At 38.2% G+C, this 24,783-nt stretch overlaps 1 protein-coding gene across 4 annotated transcripts in view; it reads right to left on the minus strand.

Annotated features, from left to right (window-relative positions):
* Positions 1–13,080: 13,080 nt before the first annotated feature.
* WNK3 (WNK lysine deficient protein kinase 3) overlaps positions 13,081–24,783 on the minus strand; it is a 130,763-nt gene continuing 119,060 nt past the window's right edge. For 3 of the 4 annotated variants that reach the window (XM_028092887.2, XM_088029000.1, XM_088028999.1), the window contains exons 21-22: positions 17,337–17,539; positions 13,081–13,436 (exon numbers count right to left, since the gene is read on the minus strand). In XM_028092887.2, coding sequence (XP_027948688.1) covers positions 13,107–13,436; positions 17,337–17,539 — 533 coding nt within the window. In that variant the 3' untranslated portion in view covers positions 13,081–13,106. Of the gene's footprint in view, positions 13,437–17,336; positions 17,540–18,328; positions 18,342–24,783 lie in introns of all 4 variants that reach the window. The other variant, XM_028092886.1, reaches the window with a different exon arrangement.

A 24,783-nucleotide genomic window follows, 5' to 3' on the forward strand; every position in this document is an offset into this window, starting at 1 on the left:
TCTGGGCGCGAAGCTGGGGGCGGGCGCGTGCGCACTCCGCGGGGGGCGAGGGGGCGGGAAAAGGATTCCCGAGGGGAGGGGTGAGCGAGCGAGGGGATGAGGGCGGGGTGGGGAGGAGACCACAGATTGGATTTGGGTGGGGAGAAGGGGTGAGGCCGACCGGACTCAGGAGAGGCTGGGAGGATAAAAGCGATGACAGGCTCTAGTGACTTCTCTTCCCCCCCCCCTCCGGCCGCTCTTCAACGCTTCAAAAGGGGTGAAGCCTCTTCCTTCCACCTCCGGGAGCCATGTTGCCTCGTCTTCTCTATGGTACACGCTTTCTAACTGGGGGAGGGGGAGCGGGGCAGGGCGGAGGGGCATCCTGGGAGTTGTAGTCTTCTTTATAGCCTGAGGATGCAGTCGAGGAAAAAGATTACCACCCCTTTCTGCCCTTGCGGTCACAGGATCCGAGGTGGCGGGGCGTGAAACGTGTTTAGGATTTGCACGCCAATTCCCTGCATCCGCCGAGTTGCTTCAGGCTATTTACCGCCTTTCCCAGGAAAAGGAGTTGGGGGGAGAAGTGATGCATCATGGGAAAGGAAGTAGAGTGGCTTGAGTTCAGCTAAACAACGCTAAAATTCCCGAGGAGGGAGCGTTTTCCTTTCCGGGGCGGGGGGGAAGAAATAATATGTGCAGCTTTTAATGAATGAGATGGGACACATATGAAACGTAAAAGTGCTAACCAACTTTTCTGTAGTAATCCACTTAACTTTTAACACCGTAATTCTTCGAAGAGTTCTTGACCCCAATTTATGAGTGGTGAAATTGACATTATCTGCCCAACGGAATGCAGAGACAAAGTGAAATTATCACTTTTTTTCCAGAATGTCTTTGGTCAGGGAAATAAGCACCAATACAGTGTCCTATAGTTAGGACCTATGTTTCCAAACCTCTGTGAATCTGTCAGGGAGCTCTTGCAGAATAACTGCAAGGGCTACAATTTCAGACGTACAGAATCATAATCTTTTGGAAAACTCTATTTTCAGCACGCTTCTAAGTTGATTCTGATGTAGCACCAGTCTTCTGACTGCCTTTTAAGGCCCACTCTTAGCAGGAGGAGGGCAGAAAACAAGATCTGTTTTGTAATAGCGAGTAGTAGCCAGATCTGGCTTGGAAAATAATGAAAGATGGGAGTTAATGGCAGGCAGAGTTAGAATGCAAAAGTGCAGAACCCAAGAGTAGTTAAGATGAATGAAGTTTGAGAACAGTCTAGTAGGATGCAAAAGCTGAAAATGCTTCAAGCTCCAAAAAGGAATTTATCATAAAAGAATAGTGCAGCTAGAACAAGCTAGATTGGCAAGGAATAAATAGATGGTGAAGCAGTGCACATAGGTAACTCTTTGAAAATGAGCAGTGGCTTGAAGGGATGAAAGATGGAAAGAACAGAGGTTTTCTAGTACAGTGAACACCTATTGGATTGTCTCTCAGCCCTCCTTTTCTGAGAATTGACCCTCCTCCCATTGACAGAGTTACAGCAAAAACTGTCATGTTCTTATAACCATAGCTGAATGGGTCAAAGGTAGACAAATCCAAGCTGGGTCAGTCAGAATCTCATTTCCTATAAAGTTGGAATTGGACCAGAGAGATCAGTTTTTCTCTAAGCATAAAACTTGGAAGCTGTCAGCAATTTTACCACCAGAGGGACAGAAGTAAAATATACTGCTCTACAGAAAGAGAAGAAAAATGCAGATCTCAGCACAGAGATGAGAGATGGTCTTCTTTGTGTTTAAGTTCCAGGGTCTTTATCATTCCTGAAGCATTCTTGGTCTCTGGTTTCTGTGAGGCAATCCCATATCCTATTACTACTTTTCAGACAGAATTGGGTTAGAAACTACTTAGGACCAAAAAACAAAACAAAACAAAACAAAAAAACCCTTCAAGAACTGATATGAGAAATAGAGTGTGGCAATTTACAGACCCTAAAATATGGAACTGGCAGAGATTGGAGATCTCCCACATCAGTTAACAGCAAGTTGGCATTCTGTGTTACTTAGCAGTTAAGCAGTTGCTTATTGCTCTTGGCACTCAAAACAGAGCAGCCCCTCTGCCTGTATCAAGAGATCTGCAATTGCTGAGTGTCCGATATTCATGGGCTTTGCTGATTTAGAGCAGAACTCTGTCATGTCAAACTTTTCACTGATTAGGAAATTGGCATCTAGGTAATTGGAGTGAGGTTATCTGTATAAGCCTCCATAGATTCGTTATTCTCCAAGCCCCCAAATATGATGATGCCTCCCTCTGTAAATGCATTCAGCTGGAATGCAAGGAAGAGAGGGTAGGTGTAACATACCCAAAGCAGATCAGAAAAGAGAGATGGGGCGCCTGGGTTGCTCAGTCAGTTAAACGCTAGACTTCATTTTGGTTCAGATTGTGATTTCGGGTCATGCGATCAAGCCCCGCGTTGGGCTTGGCACTCAGTGCGGAATCTGCTTCTCCCTCTCCCTCTCCCTCACTCTCATAAATAAAATCTTTAAAGAGAGAGACAGAGAGAGACGCCTCATAGCCTTGAACTCAGCCTATTATTATCTACCCAAGCTCTGAACTGCAGACCTTGAGCAGAATGCCAGGGGGAAAAAGCCAAAACGTTAGAGTGCTAAGAGATAGAAGCTGCAACAGGATGAGCCAGGTTATTCCCTTTAGTAGATCTTAAGATTCAAAGAGCATAATTTGACAAGGTTCTTGGATTTGTTATTAGCATTCTGAGTCCCCTCAAATGAAATCCACAGGCAGTCAGATGAGGTTTTGAGGAAGTTGTATCACTAGAAAATCATATCTAGTGAGTAGGGACCATGAGTTAGAACAGTGATTTTCAAAGTATGGTCCCTGGACCAGCACATCAGCTTCACCTACAAACTGTTAGAAATTCTCAGGCCTTACCTCAGGCCTCCAGAATCAGAAACTGTGAGTGGGGCCAGCAATCTGTGTTTTAAGTAATGTCAAAATAAACAAACTCGACATTAAAGCAGTGAAAACTGGGTGATGGGCATTAATGAGGGCACTTGTGCTGAACACTGAGTGTTATATATAAGATGAATCACTAAATTCTACTCCTGAAACCAGTTTTAACATATATGTTAAGTAGAATTTAAATAAAAACTTGAAATTTAAAAAAAAGAGCAGTGAAAACGGATTTTATTCAGTAACTACTGCCAGCAGGGGAAAAAGCTGGGCTCTGTTCCCACTTGTGCAGAGGTGACTGGGCGTTGTAAAGTGAGGATGAGAGAGGACAGAGAAGGAGGGGGCAGGGCCTCAAGGAGAGACAGAGAAGTGAAAAATTACCAAAAGTGGGTAAGAGTGCAAAAGCGATTAGGCTAGCTAGGTCTGCTAGCTGGCACTTCCGGAAGTTAGGGTGCTATCCTACAGAGACTTTGAGATAGAGGCCCTAGCCTTTCTGATGATTACATTTCAAAGGAATGGCTCTCAGGTCTTTAAAAAGTATCTTTCTGAGTTGTAAGAGATACATATACATCTCAAGGGGACAGGGGAAGAACTCACAATTGTAAGCCCTTTTTAGTAAATGCTTTAAAAAAGGGAGGTCAGGGGCCTATCTTTAAGTGTTGGCTAGAGCAAACTATAAGTTCTTTTTGACGGCCCTGAGCTTTCCAGATGGGAAATGGGTCATCTCAGGGACTAGCCTTAGGCTTCCAGAAGCCATACTAAAGTTTGGTCAAGTCTCTTGGCACAGGTGTTTGAAGGGAATGTTTGTGTTGAGAAAAGTTTTTGCAGGTCTCTCACCTCCAGGTGACTGTAATGCACTCTCAAGTTTGAGAATCACTGCTCTTCCAGAACATGCCCTAGGTCCAAGCCCAGACTGGTTAAGTGAGAGGGTGCATTAGTAAATTGACTCGCATAAGTTTTTCTATTTCCTTTATTCCTATCCAGGTGGAAATGGTGCATACTTGGACCTGGTGGCTGATAATGGTGTGCTCCTCTCCTTTCCTAAAAGGGAATTTTGATCGTGGTTAATCTATTTCTGTATTTCTCATGTTAGATCTATTGGTGGCAGTTAAGTTTACTAAAGGTTGCAGGATCAAGAGGAGCCACATTTAGGTTGTCACTGAAGTAGAGGAGGAAGGGGCATATCTATGCCATGCCATTGCTTCTGGATGCAGAAGTTGCATGTGACTTGCATTTATCCGTGGATTCTGTTAGGTATGGGCATTTTTGGAATTGTAGCTATGGGGAAAATGGCATGTGTTTATGGGCAGTTAAGAGGAGGAGTATAGGTAAACATCTGTTGTTTTGTCCTCCCAGCACCCCTTTTCTACCACCTTCTCTACCTTATCCTCATGGTTGCAGCAGGAGCCATCCTTTATGTACCTTCACAGAGAATTTGGGATTGAGCTGGAGAGATGAAAAATCCTGGCTGCATTCAAGCACCTGATTTATTTGTTCCTAAGGCCCATCTGCATTATCCCTGGGTTTTGTGAGACAACACCATCTTTATAATAAATCCCTCTTTTTGTTTAAGCTTGTTCAAATTGGATTTCTATTACTTGTACACAAGAGTCTTAACATACCTAATACAGGAGAAACTTTAGGCCAGAGAGGGTAGAGATAACATGGGCCAAAGCCCTGAAAGCAGAAGGGGATAGATGTCACAGAATAGTAGTTAAGGGGCATGCTTTGGAGCCAAGATCTGAGTTCCAATACTAGTTCAACTCCTTATTAGCTATCTAACTTTAACAAGTTACTTAGCCTCTTGCTCCCTTGCTGTATCTGTGAAATAGTGACTCATTAATTCATTCAACAGATTTGGTACCTACTACATGCCAGGAATAAAGCTGGACACTGGGAGAGAGAATGCAGTTTTCAGCAGTTGAGGAGCTTAGAAGGGAGATGGTAATGATACTTACCTCAGAAGCTTGTGGAGATTAAATGATGTAGAGTGCTTAGCATAATAACTGGCACAGTACCCACCTAATTAATGTTCATTCTTATCATGAAGGGTGGAGAGAAGCATAAAGAGTTTGCCTGGAGAGTTCACATTGGACTCAGTCTTCTGATATCTTCCACTTAAGTAGCAACTAGCTGTTCAGTTTCTGCAAGGGGCCCACTTAGCTTTCTCTATTGCCCAGAACCTTGGGGCCTCTTTGAGAGGCTATAAGCTCATATGGTTATAGGAAATAGTTCATTAGAAGGTCTAATGAGGCTGCCATATTTCTTGTTTTTCTTGAACCAGCAACTGGCTAATAGCAGGCAGGGATGTCATTTGATTAGTAAACAATGACAGTGGTTCTCAACCCTAATTACAGTAATATGTGGATGTAACAATACTGGTTGTAGGGGTGGAACACAGACACATTTTTTATCTTAAATTGTGGCAAAATACATACAACAAAATTTAACCATCTTAAACCATTTTTAAGTGTACAATTCAATAGTGTTAAGTACATTCACATTGTTGTGCTTTACATAGATTACGTAGCTCCCCAGGTGATTTTAATATGCAGTCAGGGTAGAACCTCTGAGCTGGAATGGAGAAACCTTACAAATCCTTGTTTAATTCCTGAGGCTATTTCCTCATTTGTAACACACATGTAAACTAGTCCTTTCCAATTCATCTATCACAAGGTCCTGCTCCTATTTGGACCATTACCTATGCTGTACATCTTTATTTCTGTGTTGAGCTTCTGTTGTAAGACCCCACTCTATTTTCCCCAACTACTACTATTACTTCAGCTCCTTCTAAACTCTTTAGGCACAGACAGTTCTGCCATCTCATTCTTTTATCTAGTGGTGCACATTTTAAATGGGTTTTATATTGTCTTATCCCCCAATTTAAACACTTTCAACTCTGGACCTCACTCTGTTACATAATCTAGGACCTTTTGGGCCAATACCTAATCTCTTCCACCAACAGATCTCACACTGACTCACAAGTTGGGTTCAGTTTTGTCACCTGTTTCCTCTTCTCTTAAAATAGTGATAATGTATCATATGACCTCACTGATATGAGGAATTCTTAATCTCAGGAAACAAACTGAGGGTTGCTAGAGTGGTGGGGAGTGGGAGGGATGGGGTGGCTGGGTGATAGACATTGGGGAGGGTATGTGCTATGGTGAGCGCTGTGAATTGTGCAAGACTGTTGAATCACAGATCTGTACTTCTGAAACAAATAATGCAATATATGTTAAGAAAAAAAAAGACGAAGATAGCAGGAGGGGAAGAATGAAGGGGAGTAAGTCGGAGGGGGAGACGAACCATGAGAGACGATGGACTCTGAAAAACAAACTGAGGGTTCTGGAGGGGAGGGGGTGGGGGGATGGGTTAGCCTGGTGATGGGTATTAAAGAGGGCACGTTCTGCGTGGAGCACTGGGTGTTATGCACAAACAATGAATCATGGAACACTACATCAAAAACTAATGATGTAATGTATGGTGATTAACATAACAATAAAAAATTTTTTAAAATAGTGATAATGTAAGGTCCCTTGAGTAGTCATTACTATTATTTGAGCAAACCTACTATGTACCAGGTATAGTGCTAACTGAGCCCTTTATATGCTTTTTCATTTAGTCTGGAAACAATCCAACTGAGGCAGCTATCCTTTTTACAGAAAAGGAAATTGAGGTGTTAAAGTTAAGCAGTTTTCCCAAGTTCACAAAGCCAGAATACAAATCTGGGTCTATCTGTATTAACTGTAATAAGAATGAGGGCCCATTTCCAAACCAGCCTGATTTCCCAAGTACAAGTTTAGTGTGAAAGTCACCAGAGATATCTCACAATAAACATAATTAGCAAATGAGGGATGGAGGTAGCTGCTTTTGCATATCTCATTTAATACAACCACCACATTTTACAAATGAGATAGTGGAGGTTTGAGAGGTCTATGAATCAAAACCCATGCTTGTTCCACTATGTACCTTGTATCCTTCCTTTAGGGAATCATCGAAGATAGAATGCCTCAGAGTTACTGGGTCAATAAATAAAGGTAATAGATTTTTTAAAAAATATTTTTTAAATCCTCAGCTAACCTTGGATATTTTTGATAGGTCTCTTAACTCTTTCTCCAGTGCTGGTTGCATAAACATATGCACAATTCTTCTAAGTTATCAAGTGAACAGATGATCAGACCTCATTTGGCAGTTTCCCAAGTCATTGTAGTGTGGTAAATGAGAGATGTGGGAGGGAAATTTCCAAATGTACTTTTTTCCTAAAGATGTACCATAAACATTGTCACTATGAAGGGAAATTCCTTAATAAGTTTGTGCAAAGGGCACATTTTGAATCCTTGTTTGTACTATAAACACATACTTCTCCTGAAATTATGAAACAAGCACTGGATATAACCTCATGAAAGACATGTAAAAAGAGCACCTACTAATCCTAATAATAGATGAAAACTTATTGTAAATGTATGTGGATTATTTTTCCTACAGTATATCTGAGAGTTGTATGGCCTGGGGTTTTTCCTATGAGCTTGGGAGTCAGACCTGGGTTTGGATCCAGGCTTCACCATTTCCTAGCTGTAATTCTTTAATCTCTCTGATCCATAAATTTTCTCTGTAAAGTGGAGATAGTAACAGACTCAGCTTATAGGACTGTTTTGTGAATTAAAAATATCACAGGAAAAAGCCTAGATAACACAATAGGTACTCAGAAAATCATAGTGACTGTACAATTATAGCTCATTGATAAGAGTGGAGAAGAGGTAAACTCAAAATTTCCTAGAGCTATATATCAAGAGGTAACCAACGGCTTGGTTAATTTGTTCAGTCAGCATAATCTATAGGACTAAATCTTTTAAAGCTGCTAAAAATTACATTTGATAAATGAAGAACCAGTTTAAGCCAGGTGATTGCAGTGACTATGAAAGCATTTTAATAAGATACCGTACTCATTTTATAACACAGCCTTTATTTTCTGTTTCAAAACAAAATTTCCAAGAAACAAAACAAAATACTTACAATGTTTGGGTACAAATGAAATAAAAATCACAGTTTCAAAGAACCAAAATCAGACAACTGCTTAAAGGCAGATCACTTGGTTTACCAAAAAAAAAAAAAAAAGTTAATGTCAAGAAGGATTAAAATTAAGTTTAACAACATTCTATATAATGCTACATTCCCCAATTAAGAAAGGAGAGTTCACATATACAACTAAATGTTAAGAGTAAAGAAGTGGCTGAAATTCTGCATACTTCATAGTAAATTATGCATGAAAGTTTATTAACTGCATAAACTTCCTGAGTGGCTCCCATGCTGCACTAGGTCTACATGCTTAATATTCATATCAAACAAGTTACAGCTTTAAGTGATTGAGCATGACAGACCTTGAACAACTGCACTTTCCGATCAGTCACTATTTCTGCTGAGGGTATGTTCTGGACCACAAACCTCAATCTGAAATTTTAACTTATAGTGGAAAAGAAATGCAACTTAAAACAAAAACAAAAACAAAAACTTGGAAGGATGACAAGCACGCATTTAGGAGTTTATTTTACACCCATTTTTTTTTCTCAAGAGCCCAGTTTCCCTCTTCCCTTCTTGCTTGACTTTTAGCCTTTTTGAGTTGTTTTTTTTTAATTAAAAGAAAACCTTCCAGAATGGAAACTGTTGGTTTGTACAGTCTTCCAACTATCTCAGTTGAAAATAATGTCAGTGTCACCTAGCCACTATTCCAGGCCCCTGCCTATGTTGGCTATCAAGGACCCTGACCAATGTTTGTGTTCATCCTTCACATACAAAGACTATTTCCATGGTGAACTGAAAGCATTTGGCTCCATCAAAATTCCATACTAATTGCAAAGGATTTTACCAAGTTTGAGTGTCACAATTTTACAGTCTGGATTGGTTTAAAAAAAATGAACACCAGAAATTACATTTATCAAATCAATGGCCTTTTCTACAACACACCCCCCTCTCTGATTCATCTTCAAAACAAAGGGGGGATTAAAAAAAGTCCCCAGGACACTACAGAATGAAAAAATGAACAATCTATTCTAGAAAATGGCCTGCACACCACCTCAAATCTCAAATTTCTCTAAACCAAACAGAAGATTAAATAACTGAATCCCAAACTGATGGCAAACATACTTCAGGAATGTATTTGTGCATGAAGCCTGAAATACAGTATTTGCTAACATTAAATATGCTGTAGTGTTATACAGTAAACATGTGAAACAAGGAACATGTGGCTTACAAACAGTAGCTGAGTGTTCTGGAAAAAGAAAAGGAATGCATCATTTCATCATTCAGAAAAGACAGCAAAGAAGAAAGTCAATGCCTCCAATAAACTTTAGAGATTGGATAAACAGTTACCACCAACTACGATTCAACTAAAAGCATACAGCCATTTTAAGGTAAGAAAATACCACTGCAAATACCTAGCAGTATGCTAATATGCTGAATGACAGGCCACTGCTGTAGGACTGAGCAAATATGTCACTGTGGTAGTTAAAAACGATTTCAACCCATAGCCCTTTAGGCACACAGACAAGAAATGCCATCTTTAATAAAAGATGCAAAGTTACAGGCACTGGACTGTCTAATTTAGATACTTTCTTACCATTTATTTTAGGACTGACTCCTAAAACTAGGTCCTACATTGCCACCAGCTGGATTTATTTCTCTGCTCTCCTTCCCCAAATCCCCAAAGCTTATTCTGCAGAGGCACGTGGCTCTCATCACTTAAACACAGATTGGTGGCAGAGTGGTGGTCCCTCTCATCTCGAACTCATGGTTAGCACTGGGACTAGGAGGCAGGCCAGATGTATAACCTGAAAGAATACTGAGAATCTAGGCAAAAAAGCAAGTTTCACAGGCAGTGTTTGCTTCTGCACCCCCAAACAGCACTGAAAACGAGGTAGATAAACAAAAGTAATTAGGCTGGAATTAAATCTGGGTTTCTAAAATGATACATCCCATCATACTGTACATAACACTCCACACTCAATCCAAAAATCACAGCGGAAAAGTGCCTTTTAAACTTTCACAGATAATTTTGCTGTCAAACCATGAGAATTCATGCTTGATATAAAATTGGCAAGAAAAGGATGAAAAACAAAATGGATATTTGTTATATTACAGCAAATTACCTTAAATAGAGATTCAAGACTGCTACAAATATACATAGGGTTATTTTCATTAGATTTACACCAATACTGGTTTCATAGTCTTATGATGTTACACCCAACTTCACAAACATAGCAGCATGTACTTCATGATGAAATGCTCACATTGCCACATATGGAGATACAGTACTATTCATCAGACTTGTACTTTGAGAAGTAAACATGGTGGTTGGACATACAGACTATCCCCCAAATAAACTTTACAAGCAGGATGGTTTAGTACAACCTCTTTCTGCTACAAAAAGGAAAATGAGAAGGACAGGTTTGTGTGGTTTTCTGGAAATGGGTAGAAGGCCCTTGTTATATAGTAGGCTCTTTGTTAAGTAAGAAGGGAATTTCTGAGCTTCACCTCAAGAGTTAATTGTTTCTGGGGAGGAAAATTACCTCAGCAAGGATGAAAACAGCACTATTATATGAATTAGCAAAATTATGAAATAATGTAAAACCCCTACATAGAAAACTAGCCAATATTTACAGTCAAAGTGACTATAATCTGAATCAAACATTTAAGTAATGGGGAAAAAAAACCCACAGTGATGTGAATAACACTGTTTTCTTCATTTCTGCACAAACTCACTTTTTTCTGTATTTTTAAACTTCTACATGTTACATATACATAATGTATACATAACATATGTTAACCCAACGACTGCGGTCAGCATGGAGACAGCAGTACACTATTCACCATCTTCAAACTTTAGAAGACTACTTTTCTTTCCAGCAAAAAATCTGAAAAGATTCTAAATATTACAAGGCACTGCAAAAGTCTGCAGGCAAATGAATGATGAATTAGACATAAAACAGAGGTGGTGGCAAAATGTGGGACATCTGATGTAGAGCAGCCATTAATAAATGTAATTGTGCATGTCATCCATGGAGGTTTTTTCATCCTGGGGTACACTGTTTAAAAGGATTACATCTAGAGAGGAAGGGATCTTAAAACCTGCAGGATTTTCACTTTATAGGTTGTAAGTCTTAATGTAATTACACAAAGCCAACTCTTATAATGAAACACGAGCAGTTTTAAAGAATTACGGATTTTAGGTGCATTGTTTTTGTACACATGGAAAACACTGCAATGCAAGCATTTGCATTACACTAATGTCCTAAAATCACTGCAACTTGCAAACCAATACTGTAGAAGAAATTTGAAGAATCTGTACATAAGATTTAGAAAGACTCACCCAAACCAGAGTATGTTTTATGAAAAGAAACTGTGGCTCTTATCAACAGCAATTCTGAAAATGCTGCCTTAGACACCCCAAAGGATAGTGACAAAATCTTTATGATGGTTAGTGTGATCCCCAGGTAAGCAATACCAGAAACATTTTTTGAAAAAGGGTACTGAATGTCACAAAGTAGACTATGCAAAAAAAAAAAAAAAAAAGTACACCTATTAAGTTTTCCTCATTACCTGGCAAGCTCATGGGGTAAAAATTTTAGAGAAACATGGAGGAAAATCTGTTAAAAGAAATGTTGGGTGGTAATTTGGAATGTTTACCAGTAGACAGAACTCATTATCAGGTAAATATGTACTAGAAATGACCTTGAAAATTTCAGAGTATAAAGTATTTTAAATATGTATATGTGGTAGTTGATTAATTCATGTAAGAATTCCATTTGGGTGTATATATGGTAGTTGATTAATTCATGTAAGAATTCCATTTGGGTTTCACAGACTGAGCATTAGGTAACTCTGTGACCAGGCTTTTAAGATTACTATAGTTAGCCTTCTTGAAAATCAAAAGTGTATATTTTGACATTGCCTCACCTCCTCCTAAAACTGGATAAAACCCAGTAAAGTGCAACTTGACAGTGATCTCTCTCAGATTCTAAAGAGGCTGCCAAAATCATCTAAGATCTAAAATCATCTAGGATGCTATATATACTAAGAAATTATAACAACTAAAAAATGGCACCCCCCCAAAAGAAAGCTAAGGGCAACTTAAATAGTGTCCTTCGAGGGTCTACTATCTCACTGCAGGACAGTGTATACCCCGCATCTTAGAACCCTGTAAAGCCAGTGTTTCATGTGTAAGTCTCAAAACCTACAACCTACTGTGTCAAGTACATTTTACTTCAGAAGAATGGATCAATAGAGGTGTAACTTGAATCCTCTTTGTTAGGAATACAAAGATTCCCTCAAATGAGATTCATATCAGCTGCAATATATCCCTTGCAAAAGAATGCAAGCCAAACCAATGCCTCTCAGATGCTCAAAAACAATGTAGTGTGCACATGAGAAACAAGGAGATAGCTGCTTTGAATTACTATTGAAATCCTAAAGCAGCTACAGTATCTGCAGAATCAAGGAACTGTTACAGTTCTGTTTTTTCCTTTCTCTCCGCCTCACCTAAAACAAGGCTTCACTCCTCCTGCTGTGACGACGGGAAGAAAATCACATTAAAAAGGGTTCATGGTCTATATTGGTTGACAAAGTTATTCTAATTTTATATACCAAAACGTTTCCTGCAGCAAGTTACCCTGCCTTCTGTGAAAGGTAAACCTAAGATAAACATGTGAAGAATCCCATAAGACTCCGGCTGTTGGAGGGTCTCACTTCGTCCACGTTTGGGGAATATCAATTTAAATAGTTTTTATACATTTTAAAGTATCATCCAGCTGCAGATAGCAGCAGTAAAAAATGGGGGCTTCTCAGCAATTCATGGAAAGTGTCCTGGAAATGGTAATGCTCAAGCTGAGCTTATTAAAGCATTCTGAACGGTATTTTTAAAAAATCAAGTATCAAAGAGGATAGGATTTGAAGTGAAAAAACATTTCTGTGTGCAGTGTTCTATGTACAAACTGCACAGTTCTACAGAATGATGAGCTATATAAAATACCACAATGGAACAAAAAAAAAATATAGTGGAAAGTAAACTCAAATGAGGGAAAATATGGCAGAACCCAAGAAGAAGAACGTTTAGTATCTTAGGTGTCCTGAAAATAATTCTGAAAAAAATCTCCCTTTTCTTCATCATCTACTCTGATTCATTTGGGACCAGGAGGGATCGCGGATGGATTCTGCACTGATGAAGCTGGAAACGCCTGTAAATTCATTCCCGGCTGGAATGGTCCCCCAGATTGAGTAGGAATTACTACAGACTGTTGCGGTGTTCCTGAAATTCCTACCCACTGTACTGGGTACCCTGGCCCCCCCACAGCATTATACTGACAAACATGGGGCATTCCATATGATGATAATGGCCCAGGAAATGAAGGGAGTGGGAGTCCTTGTGGCAAGGAGGTTGGGACAGCTCCACGGATTTGGGACAGAGAAGAAATCCATGTTGGTGTGTAGCCCATAGTAGATGGAGTATTCTAACAAAAACAAAAATAAAAACAAAAGATCAGTTCATTTGGTCGATGCTTTTACCCATCTATATTCCTTCCTAATCTTTCTGGCTTACTCTTCCTATTATTACTATAAAAGGCTACATTTCTGTGTGCCAAGCATTGTTGCATACCTTATTTCATTTCCTCTTCATCACTGCCCTGCAAGGTAGGCATTTTCAGATAAAGAAATTGAAGATCAAAATTGCTGACACCGAATATCACTAAACAACTTGATAGGTGAGGATTTGAATAGAGTTCCAGCTAACTCCAAGGACCCTGCTAAATCTCTGTTCACGGTTCAGTGTTGTCTCATTTCTTTATGTTAGCACTACTCTTCTATATTTATTTCCTCCTCTTAGCCCCATGAATTCTCATTCAGCACCACAGACAATAGACCAGCTTACTACGTAATTCTCTGGAGACAGAGGAGCATGATTTAGTGTGGCACAGGGGAAAGAGCCTAGCATATATAGTAGGTGCTCAACAAATGTACCCTCCCCAACCAATTCTACTCATTGCCTTAAAGTCTAATGTTCCTATTGCATTTTTGGAAGTTTAAACTCAAGACCATTATGTTTTTGGCAGTACTGTGAAAATATATTCCTGCCTGACTCTCCTTATCATGTCCTATTGCGAGTATGCACATCTCTCGAGATTACTGAAATCTTATGCATATGGTAATAGTAAGTCTAACAGAAGTAAATAATTCTCACTTAGAGTTTGGTATCAGTCTCAAATGCTTAGTTCTTCTAGGTTAAATAGTCAAGCTAAATGCCTTTCAAATATGTTGAAACTAAAAGGCTTTTGCTTGACTCAAGAATGAATCGACCATATCTCTTGATGTGAAAAAACACATTTATTTCAAGTTCAGTAATCCCTTCTTCATATCAGTGTTTTTGTTCTGTTAAAGTAAAATTAAATTTAATACTTCTGATTCAGAAGGGCACATATAGTATGATTGCATTTTTATAAAGTCATTTCCATGTATCCATATACAGACACGGAAAGATATCTGAAATGTTGTTTACCTAAAGTTAGTGACAATTATTTCCAGGTAGTGGGATTTGAAGGGGCTATTTTAAGATTTGTACTCTTCCTGCATTTATTAAATTCCATAATGAACATTATTTTACAAACAATAATGTGATTTTTATTTTTAAAAAAGACAATGGAGATGACTTGTTATACTTAACCTTCTCCTGCATATTTCAAAGGAATTTGAGATTCAAATGACCTATGGTCTTTCCTCTACCAAAACACACTGCCTACTCATGTTCCACATCTTGGTGATTGGTACGCTGGAATGATAGCCAGTAGTGCAGCCAGAAACCTAGTCTTGACACCTTCCCTCTTGCCATACATCCACTCCATACTAAATCTTGTCCCTTTTCTCTCTCTCTCTTTTTAAGTAGGTCCCATGCCCAGTGTGGCGTCCAATGCGGGGCTTGAAATTACGACCCCAAGATCAAGACCTGAGCTGAGATTGAGAGTCAGACGCTTAACTGACTGAGCCACCCAGGCACCCCCATTTTATCTCTTAAACATTTCTTGGAATCTAATCACTTTTCTTTATCTCAACTTCTCTTTATCTAGACTACTGTGACTAACTCTTAATTGGTCTATCAACTTCTTCCCTTAGCCCCCATAATCCTTTCTTCTTGCTTCAAGTCAGAGTAGTATTTTCAAAAGCAAATATGATGTTAACCCTAGGGCTTCAATGGCTATCCAACTTCTTCTTTTTTTTTTTTTTTTTTGCTATCCATCTTTCTTAAAATAAAGACAAAGTTCCTTATCATCACCACTTTTAAGACCCTCCCAAACTCCTTAGATTCACTGCATACCAACTCCTCTCTGCTGTCTTCACTTCAGCCAAACTGGCTTACTTTTAGTCCCTCCATGATCTCTTTACCCATACATGGCTTTTGCATATGCTGTTCTTTCTGCTTGGAATTATATTCCCTCCCTTTTTCACCTAGTTAACACCTACTCATTCTTCAGATCTCTGTTCAATCATCACTTTCTCAGTGAAAGCTTGACTTCCCTTCACTAGATCAAATCTCTTACATATCTTAATTTTTCCTCTGAAGTCCTTATTACAGCTACAATTTTATATTTATATATTTATAAGTTTGACATAATTGTGACAAAATTTTCTAAGTAAGGCCACAAATCGGTAACAAGCAAGAACATGAGATTATGAGATCAGTTTTCCACACAAAGATGTAATCAACTGAACTCAAAATACAAAAATAGTTCCTACTTTGTGCTAGTCACTCTAAAGGTGTTAGCTCATTTAATCCTCACAGCAATCTTGTAAGGCAGGTAAGTATTATCTCTGTTTTAAAGACATGGAAATTGAGGCACAGATGACTTGCCTATAGTCACACACCTGGTAAGTGACTGAGCTGACACTGGAACCCAATTCTGTTTAAAGACCTTCACCACTTTTGTTCATACTCCATTTTCTACTCACTCTCCCTCCAAAGATCCCCCATTATACTGCAAACAACCACCCTCCTACTAGTCAACAAAAGTCTCCATTCACAGAGTACTCAGAGGATCTGTCACTGGCAGCACCAATGCATTTATGCCTTGAAATCTGCCTCTAAAGTCTTCCAATTTTTACAATGGTGATACTATCTGTGTATAAATCGGTGCCAGGAGTAAGATAAATACACAGAATCCCCAAGAAATATACTGCTTACTAGTTTGGGAAATCTAGGCTTTTGAAATTTTTATTCAACATTAACACTAACTGTATTTTCAGACTCTCTTTACCAAACTATATGCAATGACTACAAATATACACATACATGTACACAAATACAACACACACACACACACACATAAATATATCTCTTTCAATTATGAGGGTTCAGATTCTAAGCCCTGATTCACATTTTAATAGATTTACTCATTGTGAAAAAGTGATACTTTAAAAATTCAAACACAGGGAAGTACAAAGTAAAGAAGGCCCAAATTCCACCATCCCGCATATTGTTAATGGCTTTTCCTATTTCTGTGTGTATATACATATATCTAATGTACATAATTTTAAACAAATACTGTATATATTGTTCTATAAGCCTGCCTTCTTCCCACTCCAGAATGCATTGAGGACATCTTTCTATATCTCAACTGCATGTACATCTAAGACCATATGCAATTAACTAGGCATCTCATCCCATAAATTTAAGATGTCTTTCACAATATTCTAGCTTAAAGAGCTTTAAAATTATTTTTCAAACTGAACAAATAAGATCACTTAGTAGTTCTAAGAATACTGACATACAACATATGATAGCTTTTCCTCAAAACCCAAACTCTTGCACCACAGGACTGAATTAACCATCACTCTAGATGCTTTCTTTTTGATACTTGATGGTTATTTTTTTCAGGTATAAGAGTCTAAAACAAGGGACAGCAATCTACAGCATGCCACCTCTTTTTGCAAGTCAAGTTTTAATGGAACAAAGCCACGTGCATTCATTTATGTTTTGTTTATGGCTGCTTTGTCCTACGACAGAGCTGACTAGTTCAACCACACAACTTGAAAGTGTTTACTAACTGGCCCCTTCTCAGAAAAAGTTTGCTGACCCCTGGTCTAAAAGATAATTTGCTCAGACATAATGAATCTAGACAAGGATAAAAGTCTCTATGTTGTCAAATCACACCATTCTCTCATAGTGACTAAGTGAATCGATTTTTATGGTTTTAGTTCTTTTTTTTTTTTTTTTTAAAATAAGCTCCATGCCCAGCGTGGAGCCCAGCGTGAGATCAAGACCTGAGCTGAGATCAAGAGTCAGACCTTTAACTGACTGAGCCACCCAGGAGCCCCTGGTTTTAGTTCTCATAAATAAAGAGGAATATGTAAAAACAACTTACTTCATATACTTTGTTCCAGTTGTCTGCCTCTAGTTTGTGTTGACTCTGTTTGAGTTGGTTTAAACTTGGCTTAATAAGAGAATTTCCTACTGTTTCCTTTGTCCAGTCATCAACCAGTTTATGTAAGTCGTCTGTGAACATCCCTTTTTTACTAGCTGGAGATTGCTGGCATGATGCTACATTACTTTCCACACACAGTGGATCTAGAAGAAAAAACAGGAAAACCATAAAAAGGAATTAAAACTGACAAATACTGTTCTTCAGCCAATAATGCAGTTGACAGAACCCCACATATGGGGTGCAGATAGGGTAACCAGACATGCAAGTTTATCTGGGACAGTCCTGGTTTAAAAGCTGCTGCCCTGGAGTAATTATTAACAGGGTGCCTTTAACTCTCAAAAGTTTTCTCTTGTTGGATGACAAATTATATGGTCACCTTGGTATAAGTCAAATAAGGTATAAGTTATTAGTCAAATATAATAAACAGTATCTTTAAAAACAGTACCAATTATAATCTTTACATTAGTTTCCTCAGATAGATACTTAGAAGAGTTTTTAAAAACAATCATAGAATGTTAAAATTGAAAAGAACCTTAGAAGTCTAATCCAAACCACTTGTTTTATAATGGACAAATGAGCCCCAGAAAAGGTACAATGATATGCCCGAGTTCTTGCAGTTAGTCATCAGCTGAATCAGGCATAGAATGCTGAAACGTAGACAAGGATGCTCTCTCTTTTCAGTATACCATACTGACTTTCAACAAGCATCAGAAAACTAGAATCTCATTTAACTTTTTAACCAATATTTTTGTTTGTTAATGATAAACAAATGGCAGAAACAAAATGCAGAAGGTGTATGAACCTCATGAGTTGTAGAGCATAAGATGTCCAAAACAAATGAAACAAATCAATTACAGAAGTCTCTGTCAGCAAAAAATTTCCTAATCTGAACATCACACTAAGTCTAAATTATTCAGTATTATTATACACACTTACTAAATCATTCTCATAGAAAAAATTCATAAAGGTCCAATTCCTCTGATTTACAAGCCAGAACTTATAGAGTGGGTTTAAAATGAATTTTAGGAAATACAGTTTTGAAATATAAGCACAATAACATTTTCAGGAATTTTATTAAACAAGCATATGAAAATTTCTTGTACATTTGTTATGGTACTTTTTTTAATTGTGAAAAAATATGTAAATTGCCAACGATGATGCAAGAAGCCTCCATATTAACACTTTCAAAGTAATTTTCTTTATCATTTTTGAAACTTATAACAGACCTGTGATATAGGCTCAACAAGTATTCTATTTTTTGGATGAGAAGAATGGGATCCAGAAGCTGAGGTATATGCTGGGGCTAGAACCCAGGTATCCTGACAGTTAGGTCAGTGTGCTTTCCACTGTACCATACCAACCCAAGAATACACTGGGAAATGAATGGGGAACTTGCTTCAAAAGGAGGAACATGATAATCTTAATGAGTGCTTATACAAAGTCTGTGATTCTCAATGAACTCTGCATTACTGAAAGCTTAGATTCAAGGGGATTAAATATTAAATGAAAACATATTAATGAAAATTGCTTAAGAAGAGTTTAATGAATTAACTGGACCACATTCACATATACAAAAGTTTTATAAAAAATCATGTATACTACCTTTTGGGCAACCATGAGTTACCAAAATGACATACCAATTTTGCTGGAATTCCCTCCTTTTCTAAGACTTAAAACCCGAAGACAACAAGTCAGCCTATAATAAAGAAACTTTTTCCCCCTGTTATCCCTCTGCACATTCATCTCATTCTCTGTCAACTCCAGTGATGGAACAAATAGCAGAACAATATTGGGGAAGACTTTGGAGCTGAAGCCTTTTAAGATTGTCTTCTTACCCTGGAAAAATGTCAGTTGGTAGGAGTAAAATGGAGACATCAGCAGGTAGGAGTAAAATGGAGACAAGAGCCAGAACCATATACACATTAGTGCGAAAATTTTTGTTCACCTAGCTTCTCCTAAGGAGTATTTCTGTGCTCATTCCCCTTAGTTTCTAAAAAAAATGTGTTGCATAGAGCTAAGTTTGAATGTCATTCATTTAAGAACATTTCTGCACTAAGGGAAAGCCTAATGTCAGGATTCTTGTGTACAACTCTGATGGAACAAGTGATCTTGAACCTTCAACTGATGGTAATGATAGCGGCACAATAGCCAGCAAGTGAAGAAATGATTAACAAACCAAACAGGTATTGAAATGAAACAGGAACTGAGGGCAAGACTCCTAAGTAGGCAACAGAAAGATATGCACACACATACCTTCCAGAAGTTATCAAGAACAACGTGCTATATGAGAAGAAAAAAACATTATGTGAATGTTATCCGGTGCCTAACTCATACCTTATACATGGAAAAGACAATTATTTATTGATTTCATTTAAGAGTTACTCACATACCATAAAAGACCACTTAAAGTTCACAAACTAGAAAATAGCTACATGAAAAGAAGTACTGTACAAATGTTTTAACAGTTATAAAAAACGTCAACATAACTTATTACTTAAAACTTCAGAGATACTCTTTAATATTCATTTCTTACTGATCAAATGAATAAAACCAGAGTATGGTCCTTGTTGTTCTTTTCTGTTTTTTCCCCAAGGTGATGCCCCCATTCAGACAGTTTTAGTGACCACCCAACTGCAAATGTTCCCATCTCTTATCTCAAACCTTGACCTCTCTTCAATCCAATTTCAGAACCCAAATGCGTTTTTCCACTTGGATGTCAATAAATTATTCAATTCAATACACCTAGAATCAAACCTAACGTGGTCTTGGCATAACAGTTCACCTAAATGTCATATTTCTATGATATTTTTCATATTTTCTCCAAACTACTCAGACTCCAAACATTTGGATCTCACCAAAGATATACAAATATCCAGTCATCACCACATCATGGCAATTCATCCTATACAACATCTCTTGCCTATTTTCACTTCCACAATTCTCTAAGCTCTTAATCATCTCATACATGGAATGCTATGATTACAATGATCTAAATGGACTCACTCCCTAGCTCTAGCCAATACATTCTTCACATTGCCACCAGATTAGTATCAGTTAAATGCTGTTTTCAGCATTTCACTCTTCTGTTCAACCCCCCCTCCCACTTCAGAGGTTTCTTAACCTCCAAACAACTGTGGGTTTTTAACTTGTTTAGGTGGCAAAGTCATTGGTAGTAGTCATGGTTATCCTTGCAGAACAGATATTTATTATCCCTAAACAAACATACTATTTCATTTATTAAGCTTAAATATATAATTATGTGTTAGATCAGGGACATTATCTTACACCAAACTGTAGCACAGACAAGCTATGGCAGTTGCCAAAAGTTCTTTTTTAAAGTATGTAAGAAAAACCTTCTAATTCTAATATCAACCCTCCATTTCATCCAACTGTTATATTCTCTTTCTTGGAAATAAATCTTACATTTTAACATTTGCATGCCTTTATATCATACAATTCTACCTATAAACAATACTCTTCCCACAGCACTTCACCAATTTTAATCCTGTCCATTTATCCTTCAAGACCAACTCAAATACTACAAGCTGTATGTAGCAGTCTCAGACCACTATCACCCTCTATAATCCTCCATTGCCTCCTCTCAACCCACTGTAGACACAATTTATGGTATTAGGAGGCAATGCAGAATAGAACAAAGAACCAAGGCTTTGTTTGGGGTTAAACAGATTTGGATTCCCTCACTTATGAACTGAGGTTCTAGGGAAGTAGTTTAATCTCACTAACTTTAGTCTTCTTACCTATAAGAGACAGACATTAACTTCTACCTACCTTACAGTTATTTTGAGGATTGAGATTATCAAATGCAATTATGTTTCAGGGTCCCCAAGACCACTCACAGATTCAGTGATTCAATCAAAGGTGTAAGGACTCAACATATAGTTGTATTCACAGCTAAGTTTATTACAGTAAAAAGATGCATGATAGGATCAGCAAGGGAAAAAGACACAGGAATCTAGAGAAATTTATGCACAGACTTCCTATTATGAGGGGGCACACTTGAGCATACTCCTTTCTCTCAGCAACGAAAAATGCAGTACACCAAAGACATGAAAACTGAACTAAGACAACTGCCAAAGACTGAGACTGACCACTGGGAGACCCACATGTGGGAAAGATCCGAAGAGTACCACAGAGGTAATGCAACTGAACTGACATTGGAACAACAGACCAAAGAAGATAGGCTAGAACTCACAAGGTAAAAATAACTGGTCTCAGTTTGTTGGGCAGCCAACAATTGGTTTTGACTCGGGTCATGATCTCATGGGTCGTGGAATTGAGCCCACATAGGGCTCCACACTCAGCAGGGAGTCTGCTTGAGATTCTCTCTGCCCCTCCCCCCACTTGTGCATGATCGCGTGCACGCGCTCTCTCTCTAAAATAAATGAATAAATCTTTTAAAAAAACTGGGTCAATTACTTCCTAATAAAAAAAGAAATCAACATTCTGTTCCACCTTACACTATACCACCCTACACCAGTTAGAATGGCAAAAATTGACAAGGCAAGAAACAACAAATGTTGGAGAGGTTATGGAGAAAGGGGAACCTTCTTACACTGTTGGCGGGAATGCAAGTTGGTACAGCCACTTTGGAAAACAGTGTGGAGGTTCCTCAAAAATTTAAAAATAGAGCTACCCTATGACCCAGCAATTGCACTCCTGGGTATTGACCCCAAAGACACAGATGTAGTGAAAAGAAGGGCCATATGCACCCCAATGTTCATAGCAGCAATGTCCACAATAGCCAAACTGTGGAAAGAGCTGAGAGGCCCTTTAACAGATGAATGGATAAAGAAGATGCGGTCCATATATACAATGGAATATGACTCAGCCATCAGAAAGGATGAATACCCAAATTTTACATCAACATGGATGGGACTAAAGGAGATTACGCTAAGTGAAATAAGTCAAGCAGAGAAAGTCAATTACCATATGGTTTCACTTATTTGTGGAACATAAGGAATAGCAGGGAGGACATTAGGAGAAGGAAGGGAAAAATGAAGGGGGGTAATTAGAGGGAGAGATGAACCATGAGAGACTATGGACTCTGGGAAACAAACTGAGGGTTTTAGAGGGGAGGGGGAGGGGGATGTGTTAGCCCAGTGATGGGTATTAAGGAGGGCACGTACTGCATGGAGCACTGGGTGTTATATGAAAACAATGAATTGTGGATCACTACATCAAAAACAAATGATGTATTATATGGTGACTAACATAACATAATTAAATTAAATTAAATTAAAAAAAGAAGTAAAAAAATCAACATTCTACATGGGATTATTTTTTTAAGATTTTATTTATTTGAAAAAGCAAGTGAGCGAGAGAAAGAGCATGTGCGCATGCGCGTGAGCAGAGGGGAGGAGCAGAGGGAGAAGGAGAAGCAGGATAGTCTATTCTCCAATAAAAGTAATTAGGATTCCTTTTGGAAACGGTGGCTCCTAAGACTGGGGCAGGAAATATAGAAAATTAGCCTAGAGCACCTTCTGGTGCTAGTAAGTAAAAAAAAGTTCAAAAACAAAATTATACACAATAGCTGACTGGTACTCCTCAAAACTTTCAGGGTCATCAAAAACAAGGAAGTTCTGAGAAACTGTTAGAGCCAAGAAAAGCCTAAGGAGACATGAACACTAAATAATTTGGTACCCTGGATGGGATCCTGGGACAGAAAAAAGATAAGGTAAAAACTAAGGAAATCAGAGTGAAATATGGACTTTAGTTAATAATAATGTATCAAGATTGGTTTATTGGTTGTGACAAATATACCATATGAAGGTAGGATGCTAGTAATTGGGAAAACTGGGTGTGGGGTACTCTCAGTACTATCTCATGGAAATTGGAAACTCTCTGTACTATCTTAACAATTTTTCTATAAATCTAAAACTGTCCCCCCAAAATAAAGCTTAATTTTTAAAAATCTTAGCAGATGTAGTCAAAGTGGTACTTTTAGGAAAATTTATAGCATTAAAAGCTTGTATTATAAAATGAAAGGTCTCACGCAACAACAATCTTAGCTTCCGGGGTACCTGAGTGGCTCAGTTGGTTAAGCAACAGACTAGTGATTTCATCTCTGGTGATGATCTCAGAGTGCTGGGACTGAGCCCCGAGTAGGGCTCCATGCTCAGCGGGGATTCTGCTTAAGGAGTCTCTCTCAATCCTCTCTCCTTCTGCTCCTCCCCCCACCCCGCTTGTTGGCACATGCTTGTGCTCACGTGTGCTCCCTGTCTAAAATAAATAAATAAATCTTTAAGAAATAATCTTAGCTTCCATTTAAAGAAATTAGAAAAAGAGCAAAATAAAAACAAGGCATGTGTAGGAGGAAGAAAATAATAAAGAGTAGAAATCAATGAAAGTTAAAACAGGAAAACAATAAAGAAAACCAATAAAAACAAACACTGGATATCTTTGAAAAGATCAATAAAATTGATAAACCGCTATCAAGACTGACAAGGAAAAAAAAGAGACGACACAAATTACAAATATCCAGAAATGTCTGGCATGCCAGGAAAGACCTGAGAAAGGAGAAAGTACCAATCACTCAATTCCGGCTGAACTTCAGTTCCTGCGCAAGCAGGAAATAAATTCAAAGGTTGTCTTATAAAGTGAAGCTTGAAAGTGTGCCTTCTCACAGAGATCCCCTTGACAAAAACATCCAGATGAGGCATTTAATGAAATCTTCTGACAAATCATTGGCTCACCACTAAATGTACTGGCTAAGGTGTGACCATCAGCATGCCAGACTTAAAAACAAATTTTTTTTAAATTTGCAAAGAACTCAATGGCCATACACTGCAGGGAATACAGAGTAGTGTTGGAAAATCAGTAAACAAATAAGTAGCAACAAGAAAATACCATAACAATAATAAACAAACAAACAAAATACAACAGACCTTGGTGGGGAAGAGGGTGGAAGAATCTGATACCAGAGCTGTTACAATATATTATCTATAATGTCCAGTTTTTAATCACAAAATAAGATACATGCAAAGAAACAGAAAAGAATGCCACATATACAGAAAAAAAGTCAACAAAAACATCCTGAAGGGGGCCTAGATTTTGGTCTTAGTAGACAAAATCTGTATTCAAATTTAAGGAAACTATGCCTAAAAATTTAAAGGAAAGTATGATAAAAATGTCTCACACTAAATAGAAAATATTAAGAGATAGAAACGTTTTTTTAAAAATAGAAATTCTGGAGTTTAAAAATAACTGAAATAAAAAATTCACTACAGTGGCTCAACAACAGATATTGATGAAGGATAGTTAGAAGGCAGGCAGGCAGGGACAAGGGGCCCTCCGTCCTAAGAGGAAACCACCCTTAAAAGGATTTTACACCATTCTGGGAGGAGCCCTCTACCCTTTCCCATATGAC

Source organism: Eumetopias jubatus, unplaced genomic scaffold, assembly GCF_037043125.1.
Source record: "Eumetopias jubatus isolate StellerSeaLion01/CBP00866 unplaced genomic scaffold, mEumJub1_p1.0 scaffold_11, whole genome shotgun sequence".
NCBI classification, from domain to species: domain Eukaryota; kingdom Metazoa; phylum Chordata; class Mammalia; order Carnivora; family Otariidae; genus Eumetopias; species Eumetopias jubatus.